The sequence below is a fragment of the Callithrix jacchus genome, chromosome 5, assembly GCF_049354715.1.
Source record: "Callithrix jacchus isolate 240 chromosome 5, calJac240_pri, whole genome shotgun sequence".
Lineage (NCBI taxonomy): Eukaryota > Metazoa > Chordata > Mammalia > Primates > Cebidae > Callithrix > Callithrix jacchus.
Window position 1 is genome coordinate 131,392,661 of NC_133506.1, and position 22,065 is coordinate 131,414,725.

General features: G+C 59.0%; 2 protein-coding genes and 1 long non-coding RNA gene across 56 annotated transcripts in view; 2 read left to right on the forward strand and 1 right to left on the reverse strand.

Moving 5' to 3' along the window:
- TMEM94 (transmembrane protein 94) overlaps positions 1–6,334 on the forward strand; it is a 49,468-nt gene extending 43,134 nt beyond the window's left edge. For 29 of the 50 annotated variants that reach the window (XM_078374634.1, XM_054256482.2, XM_078374632.1 and 26 more), the window contains 14 exons: positions 286–467; positions 556–694; positions 953–1,068; positions 1,214–1,313; positions 1,634–1,742; positions 1,944–2,133; positions 2,388–2,465; positions 2,769–2,854; positions 4,021–4,102; positions 4,423–4,571; positions 4,690–4,784; positions 4,873–4,966; positions 5,153–5,323; positions 5,503–6,334. In XM_078374634.1, coding sequence (XP_078230760.1) covers positions 286–467; positions 556–694; positions 953–1,068; positions 1,214–1,313; positions 1,634–1,742; positions 1,944–2,133; positions 2,388–2,465; positions 2,769–2,854; positions 4,021–4,102; positions 4,423–4,571; positions 4,690–4,784; positions 4,873–4,966; positions 5,153–5,323; positions 5,503–5,575 — 1,664 coding nt within the window. In that variant the 3' untranslated portion in view covers positions 5,576–6,334. Of the gene's footprint in view, positions 1–285; positions 468–555; positions 695–952; positions 1,069–1,213; positions 1,314–1,633; positions 1,743–1,943; positions 2,134–2,387; positions 2,466–2,768; positions 2,855–4,020; positions 4,103–4,422; positions 4,572–4,659; positions 4,785–4,872; positions 4,967–5,152; positions 5,324–5,502 lie in introns of all 50 variants that reach the window. The other 21 variants (XM_078374640.1, XM_078374637.1, XM_078374636.1 and 18 more) reach the window with 2 other exon arrangements.
- A 172-nt stretch (positions 6,335–6,506) lies between these two features.
- On the reverse strand, positions 6,507–21,751 carry CASKIN2 (CASK interacting protein 2). 5 transcript variants are annotated; one of them, XM_054256492.2, is made up of 21 exons: positions 21,615–21,751; positions 19,964–20,452; positions 19,569–19,666; positions 14,275–14,326; positions 13,674–13,771; positions 13,084–13,229; positions 12,898–12,993; positions 12,681–12,811; positions 12,404–12,512; positions 11,931–12,039; positions 11,692–11,786; positions 10,950–11,211; positions 10,709–10,830; positions 10,560–10,620; positions 10,355–10,446; positions 10,087–10,197; positions 9,894–9,995; positions 9,648–9,786; positions 8,036–9,514; positions 7,725–7,947; positions 6,507–7,419 (listed from the first exon to the last, which is right to left on the reverse strand). In XM_054256492.2, the coding sequence occupies exons 6-21, from the start codon at positions 13,225–13,227 to the stop codon at positions 7,329–7,331; spliced, it is 3,366 nt and encodes a 1,121-aa protein (XP_054112467.1). In that variant the 5' UTR covers positions 13,228–13,229; positions 13,674–13,771; positions 14,275–14,326; positions 19,569–19,666; positions 19,964–20,452; positions 21,615–21,751; the 3' UTR covers positions 6,507–7,328. The 5 variants fall into 5 exon arrangements, with proteins under 5 accessions (XP_054112467.1, XP_008995995.2, XP_035157642.1 ...); XM_008997747.3 differs by lacking the exon at positions 19,569–19,666; XM_035301751.2 differs by lacking the exon at positions 19,569–19,666 and having other exon boundaries at positions 21,173–21,751.
- Positions 9,384–11,636, forward strand: LOC144582712 (uncharacterized). Its single transcript, XR_013535992.1, has 2 exons — positions 9,384–9,539; positions 9,676–11,636. It is a non-coding gene; the product is annotated as an uncharacterized LOC144582712 (long non-coding RNA).
- Positions 21,752–22,065: the final 314 nt, after the last annotated feature.

A 22,065-nucleotide genomic window follows, 5' to 3' on the forward strand; every position in this document is an offset into this window, starting at 1 on the left:
GCAGGAACTAAAGCCATGCCCTGTGGCTCCCATCCACCTGACTGATGCCTACTTTTCATTGTCTTTCCTCCTGTGTCTGTTGGCGCCTTCTGTGTCTTGGCTGTGTGTGTGTGTGTGTGTGTGTGTGTGTGCGGTTGTGTGTGGTCCCCTGGGGCCTGCGTGCTCTTTGATTTGGGTGTGGCATCTGTGTGTGTGGCCCTGGCTGCCTCCTGGAATCTGCTGGTTCCTGGATGGGCTGTGTCCTGTGTGTCCTGGCTGGGCTTTGTGCCTCGTGCCTGCCTGAAGAAGGGATCGGGGAGGTGCTGGAGAAGGAAGACTGCATGCAGGCCCTCAGCGGCCAGATCTTCATGGGCATGGTGTCCTCCCAGTACCAGGCCCGGCTGGACATCGTGCGCCTCATTGATGGGCTGGTCAATGCCTGCATCCGCTTTGTCTACTTCTCTTTGGAGGATGAGCTGAAAAGCAAGGTGGGGAGAGCCATCCCCTCTGCCACCACCAACTCTGTTTCCCACGGGCTTTTGGGCCTGTATGTTCAAGGCCGTCTGCCTTTCACAGGTGTTTGCAGAAAAAATGGGCCTGGAGACAGGCTGGAACTGCCACATCTCCCTCACGCCCACTGGTGACATGCCTGGCTCTGAGATCCCCCCTTCTAGCCCCAGCCATGCAGGCTCCCTGCATGATGACCTGAATCAGGGTAAGGGCAAAGGCGTGGGGTGGGGATGGGGTGGGGATGGGAAGTTTCCCCTCCTCAGAGCCACAGCCAGGAAGAGCCTCCAGAGAGCCTTCCGGATAAGTACATTCCCTTGGGAAATGGCTCTGATGTCCCTGCAGGAAATGGCAGTCAGCAGGGAGTAGTGGAGGTGGAGGCAGGAAATTCTTTGCCATCTGCGGGGCAAGGACAGGCCCACCGAAAGCTGGCCCCAAGGTGAGGGAGAGGCTCTTGTCCCCACAGTGTCTCGAGATGATGCAGAAGGTCTCCTCCTCATGGAGGAGGAGGGCCACTCGGACCTCATCAGCTTCCAGCCTACGGACAGCGACATCCCCAGCTTCCTGGAGGACTCCAACCGGGTACGATGGCAGCATCTGTCTCACATGTCCTTGTAGTGGCCCCATAGCTGGTCGAGGGGAGAGGTAGAGAGGTAGTGGGTGGGCATGTGAAGGGGAGGGATGCTGGTCCCCATCCTGAAGCCACTGGCATCTCTGCTTTCTCCAGGCCAAGCTACCCCGGGGTATCCACCAAGTGCGGCCCCACCTGCAGAACATTGACAACGTGCCCCTGCTAGTGCCCCTCTTCACCGACTGCACCCCGGAGAGTGAGTACTGTGGCCAAGGGTACTTGGGCAGCCTGATCTCTTCGGCTGAGCTCTGCCTGGGTCTGGGCACCCTGTGGGCTCTGGAGAGATGTAGGTTTCCCATGCTGGGAGTGAAGGAACCTGGGTTGGGATCAGCTGGGGAATCCTGTGGGTTGGAGTCAAAAGTGCCGACATTCACATGATCCCACTGCTGGAGGTTGGGATTGTTTCAAAGAGGGGCCGCCTCCTGTTGCCTCCCACTCTCGTCCTGTGGGTAGAGACCCAGCGCCCACATGGCGCTCTGCCTGCCTGACTCTTGTGCTCTCATATGCCGTCCTCAGCCATGTGTGAGATGATAAAGATCATGCAAGAGTACGGGGAGGTGACCTGTTGCCTGGGCAGCTCTGCCAACCTGCGGAATAGCTGCCTCTTCCTCCAGAGCGACATCAGGTCAGGGCAGGACCCTGGAGCCTGTGGGCCAGCCTCTACTTCCCAGACTGCAATGGGCCTGCATGGGGCCGGGGGTGTGTACCATGGCTGACCTCACCCTAGCTGAGACCAACGCACCTGGGCATGGTGGGAGATGAAGGAGGGGGTGCCCAGTCCTGTGGGAGATGCAGCTGAAGGGTGTGTGTCCCCCATCCTGAGCAGCATTGCCCTGGATCCTCTGTACCCATCCCGTTGCTCCTGGGAGACCTTCGGCTACGCCACCAGCACCAGCATGGCCCAGGCCTCGGATGGCCTTTCTCCCCTGCAGCTGTCGGGGCAGCTCAATAGCCTGCCCTGCTCCCTGACCTTTCGCCAGGAGGAGACTATTAGCATCATCCGGCTCATTGAACAGGTGGGAGCTTCAGCAGGCGAAGGAGGAAGAACACAGGGCCCGCCTGGGGTGGGAGTAGTGGCACAGGACCTGTTTGGACCCAGGGACCTCATACCCCAGCCTTCTGAGCGGGGCCTTTTCAGGCAGTTACATTAGCCTCTGCTCCCCTCATAGGAGCATCCTGGGCGTCTGGCTCTTGGCTGAAGTGTGTCAGTTGTTGGGCCTGGGAGAGGCCAGGCAGACCCAGGCCATAATGTGTTCCTCTCGGTCCACAGGCTCGGCACGCCACCTATGGCATCCGTAAGTGCTTCCTCTTCTTGCTGCAGTGCCAGCTGACTCTCGTGGTTATCCAGGTGAGGTGGGGCCCGAATAGGCATTGCCCCTGTGCCACTCACCACTTTACTCAGGGGCCAGCTGAGAATCTGAGGAGGGAGGCTGGGGGTAACAGCACAGTCCAGGGGTCCCCTAGAGCCTCTGTGAAGCTCCTGGGCTTTCCAAGATGACCTCATTGGCAGAAGAGTATTCCCTCTGGCCCCAGTTCCCTCTGGCAGGATGTGAGCATCTATCTGGGCCCAGGGCAAGGCAGCTCGGGGGCTCCTGTGCCCTTATTTTGTGCCTGAATTGAACTGTGGCTCTTGGCTTCTTTGCTACTCTAGTTCCTTTCTTGCTTGGTCCAGCTGCCACCACTCCTGAGTACTACTGACATCCTGTGGCTGTCCTGCTTTTGCTACCCTCTGCTCAGGTGAGAGGCCATGCAGCTCCCCCACTCCCCACGCCCAAGCAGGAGGGGTCTGGATGTCACTGTGCAGCCCCAGGAGCCTAGGATTCTGGAACTGCTCAGGGCTCACCTCCTCTGGTACAGGAGGCACAGAGGGAACCTCCTTTGCCTTTTTTTTTTTTTTTTTTTTGAGACAAGAGTCTTGCTCTGTGGCCCAGTCTGGAGTGCAGTGGTGTGATCTCAGCGCACTGCATCCTCTGCCTCCCAGGTTCAAACAGTTCTCCTGTCTCAGCCTCCTGAGTAGCTGGGATTACAGGCACCCACCACCACACCCAGCTAACTTTTGTATTTTAGTAGAGATGGGGTATTTCACTGTGTTGGCCAGGCTGGTCTCAAACTTCCCACCTCATGATCCACCTGCCTTGGCCTCCCAAAGTGGAGGGATTTTAAGCATGAGCCACCACATCCAAACTTTTTTTGAGATGGAGTCTTACTCTGTTGCCCAGGCTGGAGTGCAATGGCACAATCTCTGTTCACTGCAACCTCTGCCTCCTGGGCTCAAGTCATTCTCCTGCCTCAGCCTCCCAAGTAGCTGGGATTACACGTGCTCACAGCCACGCCCAACTAAGTTTTGTATTTTTAGTAGAGATGGGGTTTTGCCATGTTGGCCAGGCTGGTTTCAAACTCCTTTTTTTTTTTTTGAGATGGAGTTTCGCTCTTGTTACCCAGGCTGGAGTGCAATGGCACCATCTCGGCTTACCTCCACTTCCACCTCCTGGGTTCAAGCAATTCTCCTGCCTCAGCCTCCTGAGTATCTGGGATTATAGGCACGCGCCACCATGCCCAGCTAATTTTTTGTATTTTTAGTAGAGACGGGGTTTCACCATGTTGACCAGGATGGTCTCGATCTCTTGACCTCATGATCTACCCGTCTCAGCCTCCCAAAGTGCTGGGATTACAGGCGTGAGCCACCGTGCCCGGCCCCAAAATCCTGACTTCAGATGATCTACCTGTCTTGGCCTCCCAAAGTGCTGGGATTACAGGTGTGAGCACTGCGCCTGGCCTTTGTCTTATTCCATCCCCTCACCAGACTTGACCTCATGCTCAAGACTCCCTAGAAGCTCCCTCTGTGAGAACTGGGGGACAGAGGATCACTGTCACCATCCCTGTACCTTATCTCTGCTTTTCAGCATCTCACTGCTGGGGAAGCCCCCCCATAGCTCCATCATGTCTATGGCAACAGGGAAAAACCTTCAGTCCATTCCTAAGAAGGTAAGCGAAGCAGACCCTGTGAGCCTTGCAGGTGAGCATGGAAGGGACCGAGGGGTGTGGGAGGAGAGAGGGACTAATCTGGAAGGCTCTGGATGGGGACTCCTGCAGAACTGGGAGGCCAGCACTCGGTTCCTAGTCATTCCCCAGATCAAAGAGGAGGTGGTGGCACAGAGCTGGGAAGGATCCTTGGTGGGGTGTGAGCTCTCTATCCCCCCAGGCCCGACCATTTACTAAGCACCTGTTGAATATGTGGAAGAGCCAGGAGCAGCTGGTAAAGGGGCCATGTGCCCCAGGAGTGACCCGGCCTTGTTCCCTGGCAGACTCAGCACTACTTCCTGCTCTGCTTCCTACTCAAGTTCAGCCTCACCATCAGCTCATGCCTCATCTGTTTTGGCTTCACGCTGCAGAGCTTCTGTGACAGCTCCCGGGCCCACAACCTTACCAACTGCTCATCCATCATGCTGCCCAGGTGAGTCCCAGCCTGGAGAGCCATCATTGCCTGCCTCACCTTTAGGCTTCCTCCCTCCCCACCCCAACCTACCTCCCTGCGGCCCCAGAGGGGCTGAGCCCACACCTCGCTTTGGCAGCAACAACGACAGGGCTCCATCCTGGTTTGAGGACTTTGCCAACGGACTGCTGTCGGCTCAGAAGCTCACGGCCGCCCTGATTGTCCTGCACACTGGTGAGGGGGCTCTCTGGGAGGGTGCAGATGATGGTGGGGAGGGGCCCCACTGTGGAAGTCTGACCCCACATTGCCCCACTTTCCGCAGTCTTCATTTCTATCACCCACGTGCATCGCACCAAGCCCCTGTGGAGAAAGAGCCCCTTGACCAACCTCTGGTGGGCCGTGACAGTGCCTGTGGTGTGAGTACTGCTAGAATGGAGGGGTGGAGTGGGGCTGGGGAGGAGAGGGGCTCTGCAGGGCAAGGACTGGAGGGTGGGACTGGGGCCAGGGGTTTAACCATGCCCTGCTTGAGCCAATTGTACTGGGAAGAGCAGGGAAGGACGAAGGCAGTGTCAGGGTTCACACAGGGCCTCTACCTCGCGCAGGCTGCTGGGTCAGGTGGTCCAGACAGCTGTGGACCTGCAGCTGTGGACACACAGGGACAGCCATGTCCACTTTGGCCTGGAGGATGTGCCCCTGCTGACATGGCTCCTGGGCTGCCTGTCCCTGGTCCTTGTGGTGGTCACCAATGAGGTCGTGAAGCTACATGAGATTCGGTGAGCTGCCAGCAGGGCGCCTCCCTCTGGGCTCAACCATGTTCCATAAACCCGTCACTCCTTTGGCGACACTCACCCACCTTTCTGCTACCCGTCCCTCCCTCCTCCTCTGCTGACCTGCCCAGGCCCCTGGTCTAAGGATCTTTGCCAACCTGTACTTTAATCTCCTGCCCTACCAGGGTCCGAGTCCGCTACCAGAAGCGACAGAAGCTGCAGTTTGAAACTAAGCTGGGCATGAACTCTCCCTTCTGAGCCACTGGCTGTGGTGGCCACAGTTGCCTCCATCCCTGGGGCAAAAGCCAGACCCATTTCTGGGTCTGGGAGTTGGTATCATGAATGTTTCCGGGTTTGCTCCTACCCCCATGGCACTGGAAGCCCAGCTCCCCGCATCAGACCCCGCTGTCTTCCTGAGCCCTGGGGCTTACTGTGGAGGAGCTGACGGGTTGGGCCCTTGGCCAGTCCTGGCTCTTACGTGGGCCTCACCAGAGGAACTCTTGAATGTATGGCCTCAGGTGCTCCCTAGAGGGGCCCTCACCCCCTCACCTGTGGGCTGCCCCCTTGGGGACCCCTTGCCCCCCAGTGCCTCTGCTGTGGGTCCCTGGACATGGCCTTGAAGTGAACCTTCTTTGGAGGAGCAACAGCAGCAGCAACCTTGGCCGATGTGTCCAACTCCCAAGGCTGCTGTGGAGGGCAGGGTGGTGCTGCATGCTCCTCATCCCATCCTCCTGGGGCAGGGGCCTGGATGTGGCCCTGACTGCCTCCCCTCCCTCCCTCTGTGGGGGAGTCTCCCACCTGATGAAGATGGAGCAGGGCCCCCACTTCGCCCTGGAGCCTATTCTGTGCCTGGCTCAAGCTGCCTGCCTCTGTCTTAGGGAATCTGGCCTAGGTCTCCTCAGCCCCTGCCCCAATTCTGGGAGAAGTTTCTACTGGTGTATATTTTTTACTGGAAATGAGCCTTTTAGGAATGAATGTAGACTGGTTTGTATTAAAATGTGTCAATTGCTTAAGAAACACCTGTGGCTGGTCCGTAAGGCCACTCCAGGGTCTGCTCACCCATGGCAGTGGCTGGCAAAGGGAGGCGTAAGCCTTCCTCCATCTGCACTGGCAGGTCTCTCAGGTCTGGCTCAGCTGAGACCCATGGGGTCAGGGTTCCCCGTGTCACAGAGGCAAACACACAGCCCGGTCACGTGGAATGGTGTTTTCATTGGTGTTAGTTAGGGCAAGAGGTTAATGGTTACAGAGCCAGGGCCTGGGCCAACGGGGTCAGGCTCCCAGCCCTCAGGTGGGCAGTGGGGGCTTCTGCTGTGGTCTGAGGCCCCTCTCCCATTGCATCCTCTCAGGTAGTTAATAGAATAAATTCCATTTAAAATATATGCATTTCTCTCTGCTTAAAAAATAACATTTACAATTGAAAAGTTGGACTTGTGGGATCTGTTAACCCCACTGCCTCCCACCCCTGCCAGCTCTGCCTCAGCGAGGGAAGGCGGGGGCAGAAGCTGTGTATTTACATGTCCTCTGTACACCTATGGAGGGGGGGCCCGGCCAGACACATGTCTCCTTTGGCCTCTGAGGGCCTGGGCAGCACGGTGGGTGGAAAGAGGCTTCCCTTGGCACAGTGACTTGGGACACAGGCTGGGGGTTACAGAGAAAGCACCCCCAAAGCCTTACCATCCCCCCTTCCTCCCTGAGGAGATAGCTCTTACCAGGGCCCCTGTCCAGGAGCAGGACTCTTGAATGTATGGCCTCACCCTGGGAGGGACTTAGCTGAGATGCAGTGGAGGTCCCTGGCTAGTCAGGTTCTGATAAGGTGGGCCTGTCCCACAAGAGCTGCGACACCCACAGCTGCTGGCTTACAGTGGGAAGGGGCTCTGTTAGAAGGGGCACTTTAGCCTAACCAGCCCTTGGCCCATCCCTAGGATTTTTTTTTTTAGAGGACAGGGGCCTCTTCTGTGCTGGGGCAAAGGCAGTGGATGTCGGCAGGTCATAGTGGGCTCTGCTGGAGGGCTCAGTCCAGCATGGCGTCCAGCTGGTCTGCCAGGGCGTCGAACATGGTGCTGATGTCATCCAGAATGTGCTTGGTGGAGGCACTGGGGGCACTGCAGCAAGGGGAAGGACGCGGTCAGGTCAGCCAGTGACCTGCACCCCAATGGCCCTGGGGCAGGGGGCTGTCATAGCTCCTGGAGGTTTAGGGAGGCAAGGGACAGCTCCGACTCATATGCCTCTTAAATGGCAGCCACTAGGATTCCCTGAAGGTCAGATCTGGGTGACTCCAACACCTGGCCTCTTATCCCATTGGTGCCTGCAATGTTCCCCTCCAACATCCCCAGGAGCTCTGGGCAGAGGGCGCAGGGACCGCTATTTCTCCGAAGCCTTCTCACCCTCCCCTGCCAGCCCCCCTCACCCCTCTTGCTCTTCAGTGCCAATGCTCTTCTCCGCAGCTCTCAGCGCAGCTGCCAGGGACGAGCTGGTCTGCTCCAGTCTCTGCTGGGCCTGGCCTGGGCCCACAGTCCCCGTGCTCTCAGGCCGTGGAGGAGGCACTGGACGGGGGCCGAGCCGGGGCGCTAGCTTTGGGCCAGAAAATGCCAGCTGGGTGCAGGCCACCGATACAGGCTTGGGGGCTGTTCCTGCAGAAACAAAAAGGTTGGCTTGGGTCTTGGCTGGGCCGGACGTAACCCTGCCAGTGGTGCCTCTCCCACAGGCCTTGCCTCTTACCTGCTCCAGGAACCTTGAGGAGGGCAGCAGGGGTGGCTGGGGGTTCTGTCTCCCCATTCCGCTGACTAGCCACTGAGCTCTCCAGACCTGGCTCTGGGCAGGGCAGAACTGAGGGCTGTGTGGTGGGGCTGGGAACAAGGGGAGCTGGGGCTCCTTGGGCTGGAAGGCTGTTGGGCTCAGGCTGAGGAGGGCTAGGAGAAGCTGAAGGAGACTTGCCAGGAGCTGGAGAGGGCAGGGGGGCAGCAGGGTCAGGTGTGGCGCTGACCACTCCGAAGGCCAGCAGGGCAGTCTGCAACGGCTCTCTCTCCCGGCACTTGGGCCTCCTCTTAACAGTGTCTGATTCCGTGAGGTTGAAATCGAGGCCCGGGGGCATGGGTGTCTCTCGGGGTGGGGGACCAGCGGGCTTAGGTCGTTGTTTGATGGTCAGGTTCCCCTCCTCTGCAAACGGCAGCCCTTCCCCTGAGCTGCCCCGAGATGGGGGCGTCCCCTCGGGGCCTGGCTCCTCCTCCTCTGTGTCCGACGAGGGCCCCGATGGGGCAGGTGGGCCAGGGGGCTCTGAGGGACCAGCAGGTTCACTCAGTGTTCGCCTTCGGGGCCCTGAGGACCCCTCCTTGGGCCCTGGGCTCCCGTCTAGGGGTGGTGGCTCTGGGGTAGGGCCAGAGACAGAGCTGAGGCGCTTAGGGGGTGGGGGTGGGGGGCCTTTGCGCCGAGCCCGCAGGGCAAAGGACTGGCTGCGAGGAGTCCCCCGAGCTGAGGTCGGGGTAGTGCTAGGACTGGTCCGGGCAAGGGCGCTACGTCCTGGCCGCCGGGTAAGGGTGGCATAACTGCCCAGGGCACTGCCCACTGGCCCTTCGGCCTCCCCCGAGGCATCCCCCTCCTCGGGGCCAGGGCGGCTCAGGCTGTGGGACCGGCGCTTAGGTCGAGGCGGGTCTGGGGGAGTGGCAGGGGGCCCAGCCAAGTAGGAGAAGGCCCAGGGTGCGCCAGGAGGTGGCCCTGGGGCCGGGCTGGAGGGGGAGCCCTGGGGGCTCATAAAAACATAGGGTGGGGGTCCTTGGCCAGGAAGTAGGGTACAAAGCTTAGGGGGCCGCTCTGTGCCCTCTGGAAGGTTCCTCTCCTGGGGGGTGCTAGGATCTCCACCACTGGGCTGTAGGGCAGGCTGTTCCTGTGAATGGCCAGACCCCCGTGAGCGAGCCCCGATGCTCTCCTGACTGGGAGAGCGGGCAGGTGGGAGGGGGAGTGGCTCAGGGCCACCCCCTGCCATGGCTGCCTGTAGCTCTGGGCTCAGCTCGCTGCCCTGGAAGGTGAGAAGCCGCGGGCCGGCAGTAGTTGGGCCTTCTCCATTCTCCAGCCCCTCGATGGCCATCAGCTCTGGACCCTTGGCCAGCCGGCGCCCGCCTTCACCGAGGGCCTCTCCCTGCAGCAAGCCCCGCCGAAGCTCTGCCAGCCGCTTCACCCCCAACATAAGCTTCTTCTGATGCCCTGAGATGGAAACAGAAGTGGCAAGGTTAGCTGGGGCTGGGGTTGTCCTGGTCATGACTGGGCCCCATTCTCTCTTTTCTTGGAGACCCCAGAGGTGGGTGGGGACCCAGCCAGGCCTCAGGGCAGTCCTCACCGAGCTTGTTGACCCCGATCTCCTGCAGCTCCTCCCAGGTGAGGTCGGTCACCAACCCCATGGAATCGTAGCCGCTGCTCACCAGCTGCTTGTGGTACTGTGGCAGCCCCAGTGCACACAGCCACTCCAGCAGGTCCGTCTGGAAGAGCACCATCCTCAAAACAGCTCCTGGCCAGCCTCCGCCCCCAGCCAGAGAGGAAAAGGCACCAGCACATGCCCTACTCCCCAGCCACCCTGATGGCTCACCGGGATATAGGTGGGCAGCCACTCAGCAATGCTGAGCTGAGCAATCTCTGAGGCGATCTTCTTCCTGTGGCCAGGCTTGGTCACCCCGATGGCTGTCAGATCCTGCCATAAAGAGTCTGGCCATCAGGCCCTTCCCCTGCCTGCTGGGCCCTCCCCGGCCCACGGGGCACTGCTCCCAGGCTGCAGCACCCACCTCAGGCGTCATGCGGCTGATGGTAGGCACGTCATAGCCGGCCTGCAGAAAGTGGGCAGTGTAGCCCTCCAGCTGGAACTCACTCAGCCAGTTATAAATGGCCTGTGCATCCTGTGGGGTGGGGGAAGGGGGCAGAATTAGCAGGAACTGGGCCAAGCCCCCAGCCTTCCCCCAGGGGCCTGCCTGAGCAGGACTTCAGTCCATACCCAGGCCCTTGCATCTCCCTGCCCTACCCACCCCAGTCCCAGGGCCCCAGGGGAGGTCACACCTTCCCCTCCAGCAGCTGTTCCGGCCGCATGTCCTGGGTGAAGATCTGCTCCCCAGAGCGGCAGTTGGCCAGAGGGCGGTGGCTCAGGTTGTCTTCAAGGAAGGAGACACATGGAATGGAGAGGTGGCAGGAAGAAGGGGTACCCACCCTCGGCCTCCTTACCTGCACCTCTCCTAGCCAACCCAGCTCCCCTGACCCTTCCTACCTGCCAGGGATGGTGGGTGGAGTCCCGGCAGCACCGGGTCCTCTCCGGCTGAGGGCAGTGGCTGGAGACAGAGCAGGAGCTAACTTAGCATTTGAGGAGCTGGCAGTGGGAAGTGAGCCCTGCCCTGGTTCGTGACCTCACCATCCTACCTGGGCGTTCTCAATCAGGAGGCCAGGGCCGTGGCCATTAGTGCCCTCGGAGCTCTGCCCACTGCCAGCACTGCGGATACTGCCCACACTGCCCTCGCTGCCCACGCTATTCCTGTCACCTGCTGTGGGGGGGAGAAGCCACGGGGTCAGAGCCCCAGGGGACACTGCCAACAGCTGACTGGCAGCTTGCCCAGGCCACACACCCACACAGTGCCCAGCACTGCCCGCTGGGAGGATGTACCTGGGCTGTCTGGGCTGAGGCCCATCCGAGGAAGCTGGCCACAGGTAAGAGGGTGCAAGGGGTCATCAGCAGGAGGCTGCGGTGTCCGGGAGAAGCCTGGGCGCAGGGGGGTGGGTGCAGAGGGAAGGCGGGCTGCAGGAACACCCACCCGCTTGCTGACCACCTCGACGATGCCTGGGGGGAAGTAGCCTATGCGGTCTGTGCCCCTTTGGCTCTCATGGATGTGGCCCTTCCAGCGGCCATCGGGATGCTGTTCTAGTACCTGTAGCCAGAGGTCGGGGGCAGGGACCTGGTCACTTCCAGCACCAGGCAAGCGGCAAATAGCTGTTCCTGCAGTTGCAGCCACTGGGGTCCAGCTCTTCCCCTGCCCCCAAGGACCTGGCCTCTGATGCCCACACTGGCCCACATTCTGCCCCTGCTGCCAGCAGCCAGACCAATCTCCCCTGTGCCTCCAGGATGAGCCCTGGTGGCAGCCTGGGGTCAAATCACAGCTCCACTACTTGCTAGCTGTGTGCCTTTGGCAGGTCACTTTAATTTCTCTTAATTTTATTTTGTTTAATTTTCAAGTTTGTAATCTCTAAATAAGAAATGCTAATCATACCACCTTCCCTGGCTTTGGGAAGAGTTAAATGAGGGTGAATATAGAAACCTCAGAGCAGAACCTGGTAACATAGCCAGGTACCCAAATCAGTAACCGCAATCATTTGTATGTGCCAAGGAATGTCTGCCTGGGGCCCCTCACCGTAATGACATCCCCTGCCCGGACATTCAGAGCAGTGGGATCGTGGAGGTTCCAGAAATCTTTGAGTGCTCGGACCTTCAGAATCCCTGAGGCCTCTAAGAGAACGGGGTCGGGGAAAGGTGTCATCTAAGGGTCCTTAGGGCACCTTCCCAGCCCATATCCCCTTGACAACCCTTCCCCAGGGACATCCACTCCCCCTCCACCAGGCCTCCTGGGCAGGGTCTCCTCCCTGCACTCACCCCGAAGTAGCTGCTTGATTTCCCGGCTGGCCTGGGAGGTGGTGAACTGATTCACTATGTCCAGCGCTGTCTGGTTATATGTATTCCGGATGTTTACGTCCACACCTCCCTGGGTGCACAGTAACGCATGAGCACACGCTAGGCACTTTGACACCTCTCCCCGACTTCTCTCAGCTACCCGGGATGTAGGTACTATTATCATTTTCAGGTATTACAGACGAGGAAATAGAAGCTCAGGGACTCAATCAAGGACAAGCTTAAGTTCACTCAGCTAGTAAGGGAGAGCGAATTGGGCTGGTCTGCTCCTGATCCATCTCTACTGCCTCAGCATCGTTCAGAAGGAAATCAGGCCTCTTCCCTCACGCCCATGCAAAAGCCATGCTGGAGTCCTCCCTCCCGGACCTCCCCAGCCAGTCAGAGCCCAAGGCAGAGGCTCCAGAGACCCCTGGGAGGGAGCAGGGGCCTACACCCACCTCCAGGAGAAGCCGCACCACCTCGGTCTTGCCATACAGTGCGGCCTCGTGGAGTGCTGTGCCTGTCTTGGTTTGGCGGTTGATCTCTATCCCGGCTCTCAGGAGCTGCCTGCAGTGGGCCGGAGGAGTCATGGGGAGGTGGGGCAGAAGGGGACACTGGCTGCTGGGGGCTGGGAGATGGAGAGCCTGGGTAAAGAGGGCAGTGGGGGAGGGCACTGAGGGGCACCGATGGTCCCACAGGAAGGTGATGAAGAAGCAGGGGGTGCCCCAAGGGTACCTGATGACTTCTCTGTGGCCATTCTTGGCAGCCAAATGCAGGGGTGTGGTGTAGTTGGGGTCACACGGGTCCTTGGCCTCACCCTCCAGTAGTGCCACACATAAGTGGCTGTTCAATAGCAGCTGGGCCACCTACAGCAACCCAGTACCCAGTTAAAGCCTCTTCCTCAGACCTTGTACACATCTAGGACCCAGCACACCAAGGCTATGGGCCTCACCTTGAGTCGGCCAAATTCACAGGCCAGATCCAGGGGTGTCTTCTTGGCCTTGTTGACCAGGCATGGGTTGGACTGATGCTGGAGGAGCATTTCTGACTAGGGTCAAGGGGAGGCAAGTGAGGGGGCCTGGCTTGTCCAGCACCCTACTGTGCCCTGTGTCAAGTCCCTGTGGGCAGCCTCACATACCACCTCATAGTGTCCATACTGCGCGGCCAGGTGCAGGGGGATCTGCCCATCCAGTGAGGCGGCATTGACGGCTGCGGAGGCACGCAGCAGCAGCCTCACAGGCTCCAGCCGGCCCTGCCAGGCTGCATAGTGCAGCGGGCGCATGCCTGGCAGGAGGAAAGGGGTTCTAAGGAAGGTCCTGGGGTGGCGTTGGGGGTGGAAAGGGAATGAGCAGAGGATGGAGCCAGGCCAGCTGGGGGGACCAGGGGATGCAATGCCAGCTCCACCTGCATGTGTTCAGGAAGAGGTCCGGCTCGACGGGGCTGAAGCCAGAGTCCCACTGTGCCCACCTCAGATGATGATGACCCCAGGACAGCGACAAGACCTCACTGAGCCTCAACCTACTCATCTGAATAATGGGATGTTAGTACCACCCTCTATGCAGGAAGACTGTGAAGATTAAACAGGGAAAAGCCACTTGCAAGCCTGGAGAAGCTGTGCTACCATCTATTAGCACTGCTATGTTGTAACGGGAGCAAGCTCTGGTCCCAGGGTCTGGGTAGGGCCCCCACCTGCCCAGGGTGGGGGTCAGGGCCACATGGGGGTCTCACCATTGCTGTCCTTGATGTCAACAGTGGCCTGAGCCTCTAGCAGCAAGGCTATGAGCTCTAGGCTGCCCCCCAAAGCGGCGTGGTGGAGGGCAGAGAATCTGGTGTGGGGGGACACAAAGTTGGGGGTATTGGTGGGCAGCCCTCACCCCCAAATCCTGGTCTTCCATACCCAAACCTCTCCTGGGGGCTGGCAGGGATGGGTTACTGGCCACTCCACCCTGCCAGCCCTGCCGTGGGAGCGCAGTGGCTGGGCCACAGCATGAAAGGGCTCTGTGTCTGCACTGAGAGGCCTGTTTGTCTGGCCCCCAATTCCCAGCTGGCCCAGGGGAGGGGGCCGTGGGAGCAGGAGCCTGAGGGCTCCTACCCTCCAGGGAGAAAAGGGGGCCCCAAAGGAATCTGACCCCAGAAGGCCCCTCATTCTGGGCTAACTCCACAGGCGGGCAGGTGCCCCCTCCCTCTGGCCCTAGGGATAGGACCCACAACTTGAAGCAAATGAGGCCAAAAGGACCCTGGGCCTCAGGATCTTTCCTTCTAGTCCCACCCCTGGGGCTCTACTGCTCCCACCCAGCAGCTCTGCAGAGGGAAGGGGGCTCCCACTCACCCATCAGCATCCTGGTAGTTCACGTTGAGCCTCTTTGTGGATCCCAGGAGCTCTGGGTCAGGAGAGGAGGTATCAGGGCCATCAGATGATCTGCCCTCACCCAGCATCCCTCCTCCCTCCTGTCACAGCCCAGCTGACCTCTTGGTGTGCAGGAAAGCACCTGCCCCATGGCCTTTTGCCTGTCCTGTCCCTGTGGCTCCCACCCTGGCCCACCAGCCTGTCAGCGTGAGGGCAGCCAGGGCAGGATGCTGCTGCAGCAGTGCCTGGCTTCCCCTTGCCCCAGCCCCACTTGTTTATAGAGCCAAAGGGGGCAGGGGGTGGGACTGGCATGATGTGCCCTCAGCGGACAGGCCCACGGTGTGGATGGTTAGCATTCCTGCCTGAATGGGCCAGGCAGTGAGTCACGTTGTCCTATTGGGCCGAGGGGCGGGGGAAGAGAAGGAAAGAGGCACTAGGTGTTCAAGGGCAGGATAGATGCTGCCTGAAGCGCCACTATGCCCAGTCCTGGGGCATTCCAGGGGAAGGTGACATCAGTCAGGCCTCTACCCCACCCCGGCTCTGCCAGGGGCTAGCTGTGTGACTGTGACAAGTCATTTAACCTCCCAGGCTCAGTGTCCTCAACTGTAAAATGAGCTGATCAGAACCTTCTCTTAGGGGCTGTGAGTACAGTGCCTGACCTTGTCATATGCAAAGAGAGGTGCTCTCGCCATCTAGCCCTCCTGATGTGTTGGTCAGTACCATCCCGATGTTAGGGTGATGGTCCTCCAACAAGAGCTGGCACAGGAGCCGCACTGTTCCCACTGGGATCCCAATGGGTTCTCAGACTGGGGAGTCCCTGCTACTGCTGACTCCGCACCGACAGGGTCTCAGCTGAGATGTCCGTGGCCTGGACAAGAACTCTGCAGGTCGGTGGTAAGAGGCGCTGGGGCCAACCCCTCGGGGCAGGGTTCAGGCAGGTGTGCTCCCTGAGTGATCCAGGGAACTTGTGGGAGTGGTTCTTGAAGCACTGGGGAGGGAAGGAAGGCCTGTCCCGGGCGGCCCCTGCCTCCTGCTAGAACCCTGCAGGGAAGGAGTGAGCCTGGCTCAACGAGGCTGGGCGGAGTGCCAAGCGTGCTGGCCCAGGCCTGCCCCCCCAGGCTCCGGTGGGCCCCTCAATACCCCAGTAGCCTGGGCAGGACAGGGAATCATTCCAACAGGGAGGGGAGGGACCAACCTTGCAGTGGGAAGCATGGCACGGGGAGGCAGGGGACAGCTACACTGAGGGCCAAGCTGAAGGACACTGTGCCACAAAGGTAAGGACAGCCAAGGAGGGACAAAGAGCTAAAGGGGCTGCAGCCACTGGGAAGAAACACAGACTCCATTTTTCTCCAGTCCCCTTGGAAAGAACCATTTCCCCTTTTCATACAGAACTATTTGAGGCAGTAGAAAGAAGAGGGACTCTAGACGCGGAAGTGTACAGTTCAAATGCTCACTCTGGCTGTGTGACCTCGGCCTGCCACCATACCTCTCTGAGTCCCAGTGAATACAAGGTCAGCAGGGAAGAGTCACAGAGCGCCCTTCAAGCTGCCTCCTCTTCCATCAGCCCTCCTCCTCCAACAGCCTGGACAGTTTTGGATGAGGCAGCTGGGTGGCGGGATGCAGTTCCTCCAGGGAGGGGCAGGACAATGTGACAGGCGGGACAGGAACAGGGCAAGGGCCAGGCTGGGTGGCTCTGTTCTTTCCAGAACAATGGCCGGAAAGGCGGTGGGGGAGAGGCCCAGAATGACCAGGCTGGGGACCTTGGCGGTAGGGCAGAGGGTCCCAGTTCCAGGCACTTCCTCTGCGGTACAACCTACTTCCCGGGCCTGGCGCTGGGGGTGGAAGGGTGGCTCCTGATTTAGGCTCCCGGGCAGAGGATGTGAGCTCAGCCGGCCGCCCCAGCACACCCCATTTCCTCTGGCCAAAGAAGGAGATTGTTCGGAAAAGGGAGTGGTATGGGGGGGCAGGGGCAGGATAATTGTATCCCTCTTCTCTCAGCCACCTGCTCCCTGAAGGGGACCTGGGTGAGGGCAGAGAATCAGCCAGATATCAAAGGGAGGAGGCTGAGGGAGCATCTCCCGCCTCTCTGTTCTCTCTCTCTCTGGATAGCTATAAAGCTCCAGCTACCCCTCAGAAGGAAAAAGGGGAGTCCTGACACCTCCCTTGTAGCAGTTTCCTTTGCTTTCTTGTGATATGGAGCAAGAGACCCCAGCCCCACTTCTGAGAACTGCATTAGAATCACCAGGAGAACGTCCTGATTCAGAGTCCCAGGTCCTCTGATGAGTCTGATTTTCAGGGGAATCCAAGGAGTCTGCACTTCTATTTGTTTAATTTTTTGAGACAGGGTCTTGTTCTGTTGCTCTGGTTGGAGTGTAATGGCATGATCTCGGCTCACTGCAGCCTTGACCTCCCAGGCTCAAGCAATCCTCCCACCTCAGCCTCCTGAGTAGCTGGGACTACAGGAATGCACCACCATGCCCAGATAATTTCATAATTTTTTGTAGAGACAGCATCTTACTATGTTGCCCAGGCCAGTCTCAAACTCCTAGGCTAAAGTTATCCTCCCGTGTCAGCCTCCTGAGTAGCCGGGACTATAGGTGTGTGCTATCATAGCTGGCCCAGTCTGTACTTCTATTATTTTTTATTTTTTTTTTGAGACGAAGATTTGCTTTTGTTGCCCAGGCTAGAGTGCAATGGTGTGATCTAGGCTCACCCCAACCTCCACCTCCTGGGTTCAAGCAATTCTCCTGCCTCAGCCTCCCAAGTAGCTGGGATTACAGGTGTGTGCCACCACACTTGGCTAATATGGAGTTTCTCCATTTTGGTCTGGCTGGTCTCAAACTCCTGACCTTAGGTGATCCACGTGCCTTGACCTCCCAAAGTGCTGGGATTACAGGCATGAGCCACTGCATCTGGCTCAGTCTGTACTTTTAAAACAATCCCTAGGCCAGCATGGTGGCATTGCCTGCAGTGCTTGCCACTCAGGAGGCTGAAGTGGGGGGATCACTTGAGCCCAGGAGTTCAAGGCTGGGCAACATAGTGAGACCCCATCTCTTTCCCTATATTTTGTTTTGTTTTTGAGACTGACTCTTGATGAGTTGCGCAGGCTGGAGTGCAGTGGTGTGATCTCAGCTCACTGCAACCTCTGCCTCCCTGATTCCAGAGATCCTCCTGCCGCATCCTCTGGAGTAGCTGGGTCCACCATGCCTGGCTAATTTTTATATTTTTAGTAGAGATAGGGTTTCACCATGTTGCCCAGGCTGGTCTCGAATTCCTGACCTCAAGTGATCTGCCCACCTCGACCTCCCAAAGTGAGACCTCCATCTCTGAAAAGAACAGGGAATTCTGATGGGCAGCTGAGTGCAGAGCACAGGGAACAGGGTGCAACTTTGCCTCTGCTCTCCCATGCTATGGCTGTGTGACTTTAGGCAAGTCACTAACCCTCTCTGAGCATCACTTTCCTTATCTGCAGAATGAATATTGAAATACCTATCTCAGAGGCAAGTAAGGAAATTATAATATTTCATAAACTATAAGGTTTGCAAATGTTGTCTTGTAATCTCACTTTTGTCACCAGCTTCTCAGAGGACTTGGGAGGAGGCACAGTGCCAGGGCCTCACAAGGAATCCCAGGCCCCAGTCATGCTGTGACTGTGCCTGTACCCTGCACAGGGTGAATTCTCCCCTATAGGACCAAAGGAAAACCTCTTTCCCCACAGACATTTCCCACTGGGCACAAGGGACCTTCTCAGAGCCTAAAAGCCTGGATCTGCAGTTCCAGCCACTGGTCTCCAGACCCCTCCTGCCTTCCCTCCTGAGGGCCTCACTTTGAGGCCCCAGAGCTGCAAGGCCAGCAGCAGCTTGACCAAGGCCCCACTGGGCAGGTTGCCAAAAACAACAAAGAGGTGACAGTTGAGGGGAGTGGCTGCACTGTTGGACCTTAGGGCCCTCCCCTGGGACCTCCTTAGCACCTCCCCTGTGGCACTCACCCTGTGTCCACTTCCCTAGGCACAGAGACCACCCCACATCACCACCTCTCCGGGCCCCGGGTCTCCTGCCCCACTCTGATATGCCAGTGGATGCATGAGGTTAAAGCCCTTCCTCTGGTACCCAGACCCCAGGTGTTCAGGTAGCCTGGGGGACTCTTCCAGTGCACATGGCCAAGGTGTGTCTTGGGGCTAGAGCCCCTGTACTCCAGAGGAGGCCCTCCCATCCAGGAAACTCCTCCTGCCTCAGTCTGGTGGTAGGACCCACCTCCTGCCCATGCTGATCTAGGATCTCAAGGTGACAAGTCCAGTGGCCTCCTGGGACAGCCCAGAGAGCTCTCCCTGAAGCCCAGGGGTCTATTCTCCCTGTAGGGGGGTCTCACCACAGAGGAACCCAAGACATGGGGCTCAGGTGTGTCCACTAGTGCATCGTGCTTCCAGGCTATGTGAAAACCTCCAGCAAACTAGCTCTGGCCACCGTGCCCCCTCCCCGCCCCAGAGAGCACACATGTCAGGGTAAGAGGGACTTTAGCAACTGCTTAAAAAGTTCTGAACTTTTTCTAAGCAGTAGAACTCCCTTTTTAAAAGCAGTCTTGCCGCCAGGTGCGGTAGCTCATGCCTGTAATCCAGCACTCTGGGAGGCCGAGGCACGTGGATCACCTGAGGTCAGGAGTTCGAGACCAGCCTGACCAACATGGTGAAACCCTGTCTCTATTAAAAATACAAAAATTAGCCAGGCATGGTGGGAGGCACCTGTAATCCCAGCTACTTGGGAGGCTCAGGCAGGAGAACCACTTGAACCCGGGAGGCGGAGGTTGCAGTGAGCCGAGATTGCACCACTGCACTCCAGCCTGGGTGAGAAATAGAGACTCTATCTCAAGAAGAAAAAAAAAAAAGCTATCTTACAGATATCTTCACAAACACAGAGATGCTCTGGTTGAAATGTGTGTGTTTGAGGTTGGGGGTAGGGATGTTCTATCTATTCAGTCTTCTCCAACCCACTGTAAGAAACCCCATGGCTCCAAAGAACACATCAGAAAGACCACCTGCTAGAAAGCGACTCCATGAGGACAGGAATCTGGGTCTGTTTTGTTCACTACTATGGTCCAGCGCTTAGAACAGAGCCTGAGCTGGACGCCGTGACTCATGCCTATAATTCCAGCACTTTGGGAGGCCTACGTGGGTGGATCACTTGAGGTCTGGAGTTCGAGACCAGCATGGTCAACATGGTGAAACTCCACCTCTACCAAAAATGTGTTTAAAAAAATTAGCCAGGTATGGTGGTACACACCTGTAATCCCAACTACTCAGGAGGCTGAGGCAGGAGAATGGCTTAAATCCAGAAGTTGGAGGTTCCAGTGAGCCAAGATCATGCCACTACACTCCAGCCTGGGTGACAAGCAATAGGCACTCAATAACAACGTGAATGAATGTACTTCAACCCTCTCATTTTTCAAGCAAGGAAACTGCAGCCCAGAGAGGTTAAGTGACTTGCCTAAGGACACACAGCAAGGGGAACCCAACTTTCTCTCTGGCTCTCACACACAGAGGTCCTTCTTATTGAGAACAAGACAGTCCACCCTCCTCAAGTATGCAGATCACAGTGACCCACCCCCATGCCCCAAACCTCTGTGACTTGAACACTCAGAGGGCCTCAGCTAGATGCTCACCCCACCAAGCACTCACTTGTCTTTGTGGCCTTGACCTTAGCCACCAGTTTCTGCACACCGGTCACATCTCCATTCTTGACAGCGAGGATCAGGTCCTGTTCACGACCCATCCTGGCTCCTGGTCTGAGCTCTGCGCTCAGGAGTCCAGGGCAAAGGCAGGCAAGGGTCCAAGCTGGGGTGTCAGGGCACCATGCCGCAGCTCCTTGGAGGGCTCCCGGTTCTGGGGGAGCAAGTGTGGTGTCCCAGGCAGCGGGCTCCTCGTCAGGTGCTGAGGGACACTCCCAAAGGTGCTATGTGAACTGCCACCACAGGAAGGAAAGCCAATCTTTGTGGGGGTGGAGGTTACGTGGAAATCTGGATGGATATCAGCTTGTGGCTTCCGACAGCTCCAGGATGGGCCGGGACCGGGCACACCAATCTTCCCGGCTTGGCTGGGGAACACCAGTGCCCACCCAGAGAGCAGCCAGCATTCCCTTGGGCCTCAGGCAGCACGGGTCCCAGGGGTCTGGAAAAGGGGCAGTGTGTCTGTTGAATGCTGGGCCACAGCCTGGAAGGCTTCCAGAAGCGGGGTGCAGAGGATGAGCAGGACAGGACCTTAAGGAAGCCCCAAAGCCCCTCTGGCTCCACTCAGAGTTGATGGAGAAGCTGAGCCACTTCAAGTTCGGAGGAAGCTGCCATGCTTGAGAGGAGTATTGGTGGGGGGGAGGTGGCATTCTGGGAGGGGGAGGCTGAGTCACTGGGGCCCCAGGGCACCTGGCAGTACCTCAACCTTGGGCAGGAGGGGCCCTGGCAGCATGACATACTGGGGCAGGCCGGGCCAGCAGCCTGTTCTCCACGGCCCGAGGCTCCGACACCCACAGACAACTGGCGGGCCAGGAGGTGGGGCCGGGAGGGTCAGACACAGGCAGGCGGGCAGGGGTCACTCCCTGTCAAAGGCGCCAACCCCCGGACTCCTCCCTACGGAGGAGTAAAGGCTGAATGCCCTAGCCCTAGGGCTCATTGTGAACGGAGGGCATGAAGTGCTTCTGGCCCCCCGTTTCTGGGGGCTCTGCTGGAGAGCGAAGCTCACAGCACCTGTTGCTGACCTGTCCTCGCCCCTTGTGTCGGGTGGAGGAGCAGCTGGGCAACGAACACAGAGCTGGGGCACGGCTGATAAACGGGCTCCCAAGCCCCCCAGGCCTGAACCTGAAGCCCAAACCCTGGACTCCACTGCAAAGAAGCTTACGTCAGTTTCTCGGTGGCAGCGAATTTGTTGCCAAAGTCTTGTGGCATGAGATCCTCGCAGGCCTGGGGCCCTAGCCGGGAACCCCTCAGTCCCCAAATGTCCCAAGCCCAGCCCAGGGGCACTCCCACTCGGGGACCGTTGCCGACACAGGCGGAGGGCGCCCTTGGCAGTGCCTGGGGTCGGGCTGGCTCCCCCGCCCCCCGGAATGTCCCTCCAGCGCCGCGCAACCCCCCAGCCCAGCCCAGCCCAGCCCAGGCCCACCCGGGGAACAAAGCGGCGGGAGAAGCCGGGCGGGCCAAGCCCCGAGGTATAAACGCGGAGGATGGAAAAAGGGGCGCGAGGAGGGCGGAAGGAGCGGGGAAGTGGAGGCGCCCGCGAATCCCGCAAGGAAAGTTAGTTTGCGCCCGCCCCCAGGGCCGCTGACCCCCAGCGCGGGCCTCACCTTTCCCGGCCGCCCGCCGGGGTCCGGCTGGCCCTGCTCGGTCCCTGGCACTCAGGACGGTGGCTCCCACACCCCCCCGCCCCGCTTTCTCCTTCTCCTTTTCCAAGGCCGGCTCGGCGCCTCCCGCAGGAAATCCCGCCCCTCCCCCCTCCCTCCCGCCGGATCGGGAGCGGAGGGACCGTCCCGGCCGCGCAGTAAGGCTGTCAGTCACCTGCGGCGGCTCCGCCCCCATCCGTGCCAGGTCCCGCCCCCATTTTCGTCCGCCCGCACCGGGGGCGCTGACCGGATCAGCGCATGCGCCCAGGTAAAAGGGAGAGGCGGCGGGTGGTGGAGCTGGGGCCCTGGAGTTAGACTCAAGGGCGAGACACTCCGGGTCAGACTGGTGGGAGAGAAGACGTAAGGTGAAGGGGGTTGGCAACCAAAACGCGGGATCCCACTTGCAGTACTCTCC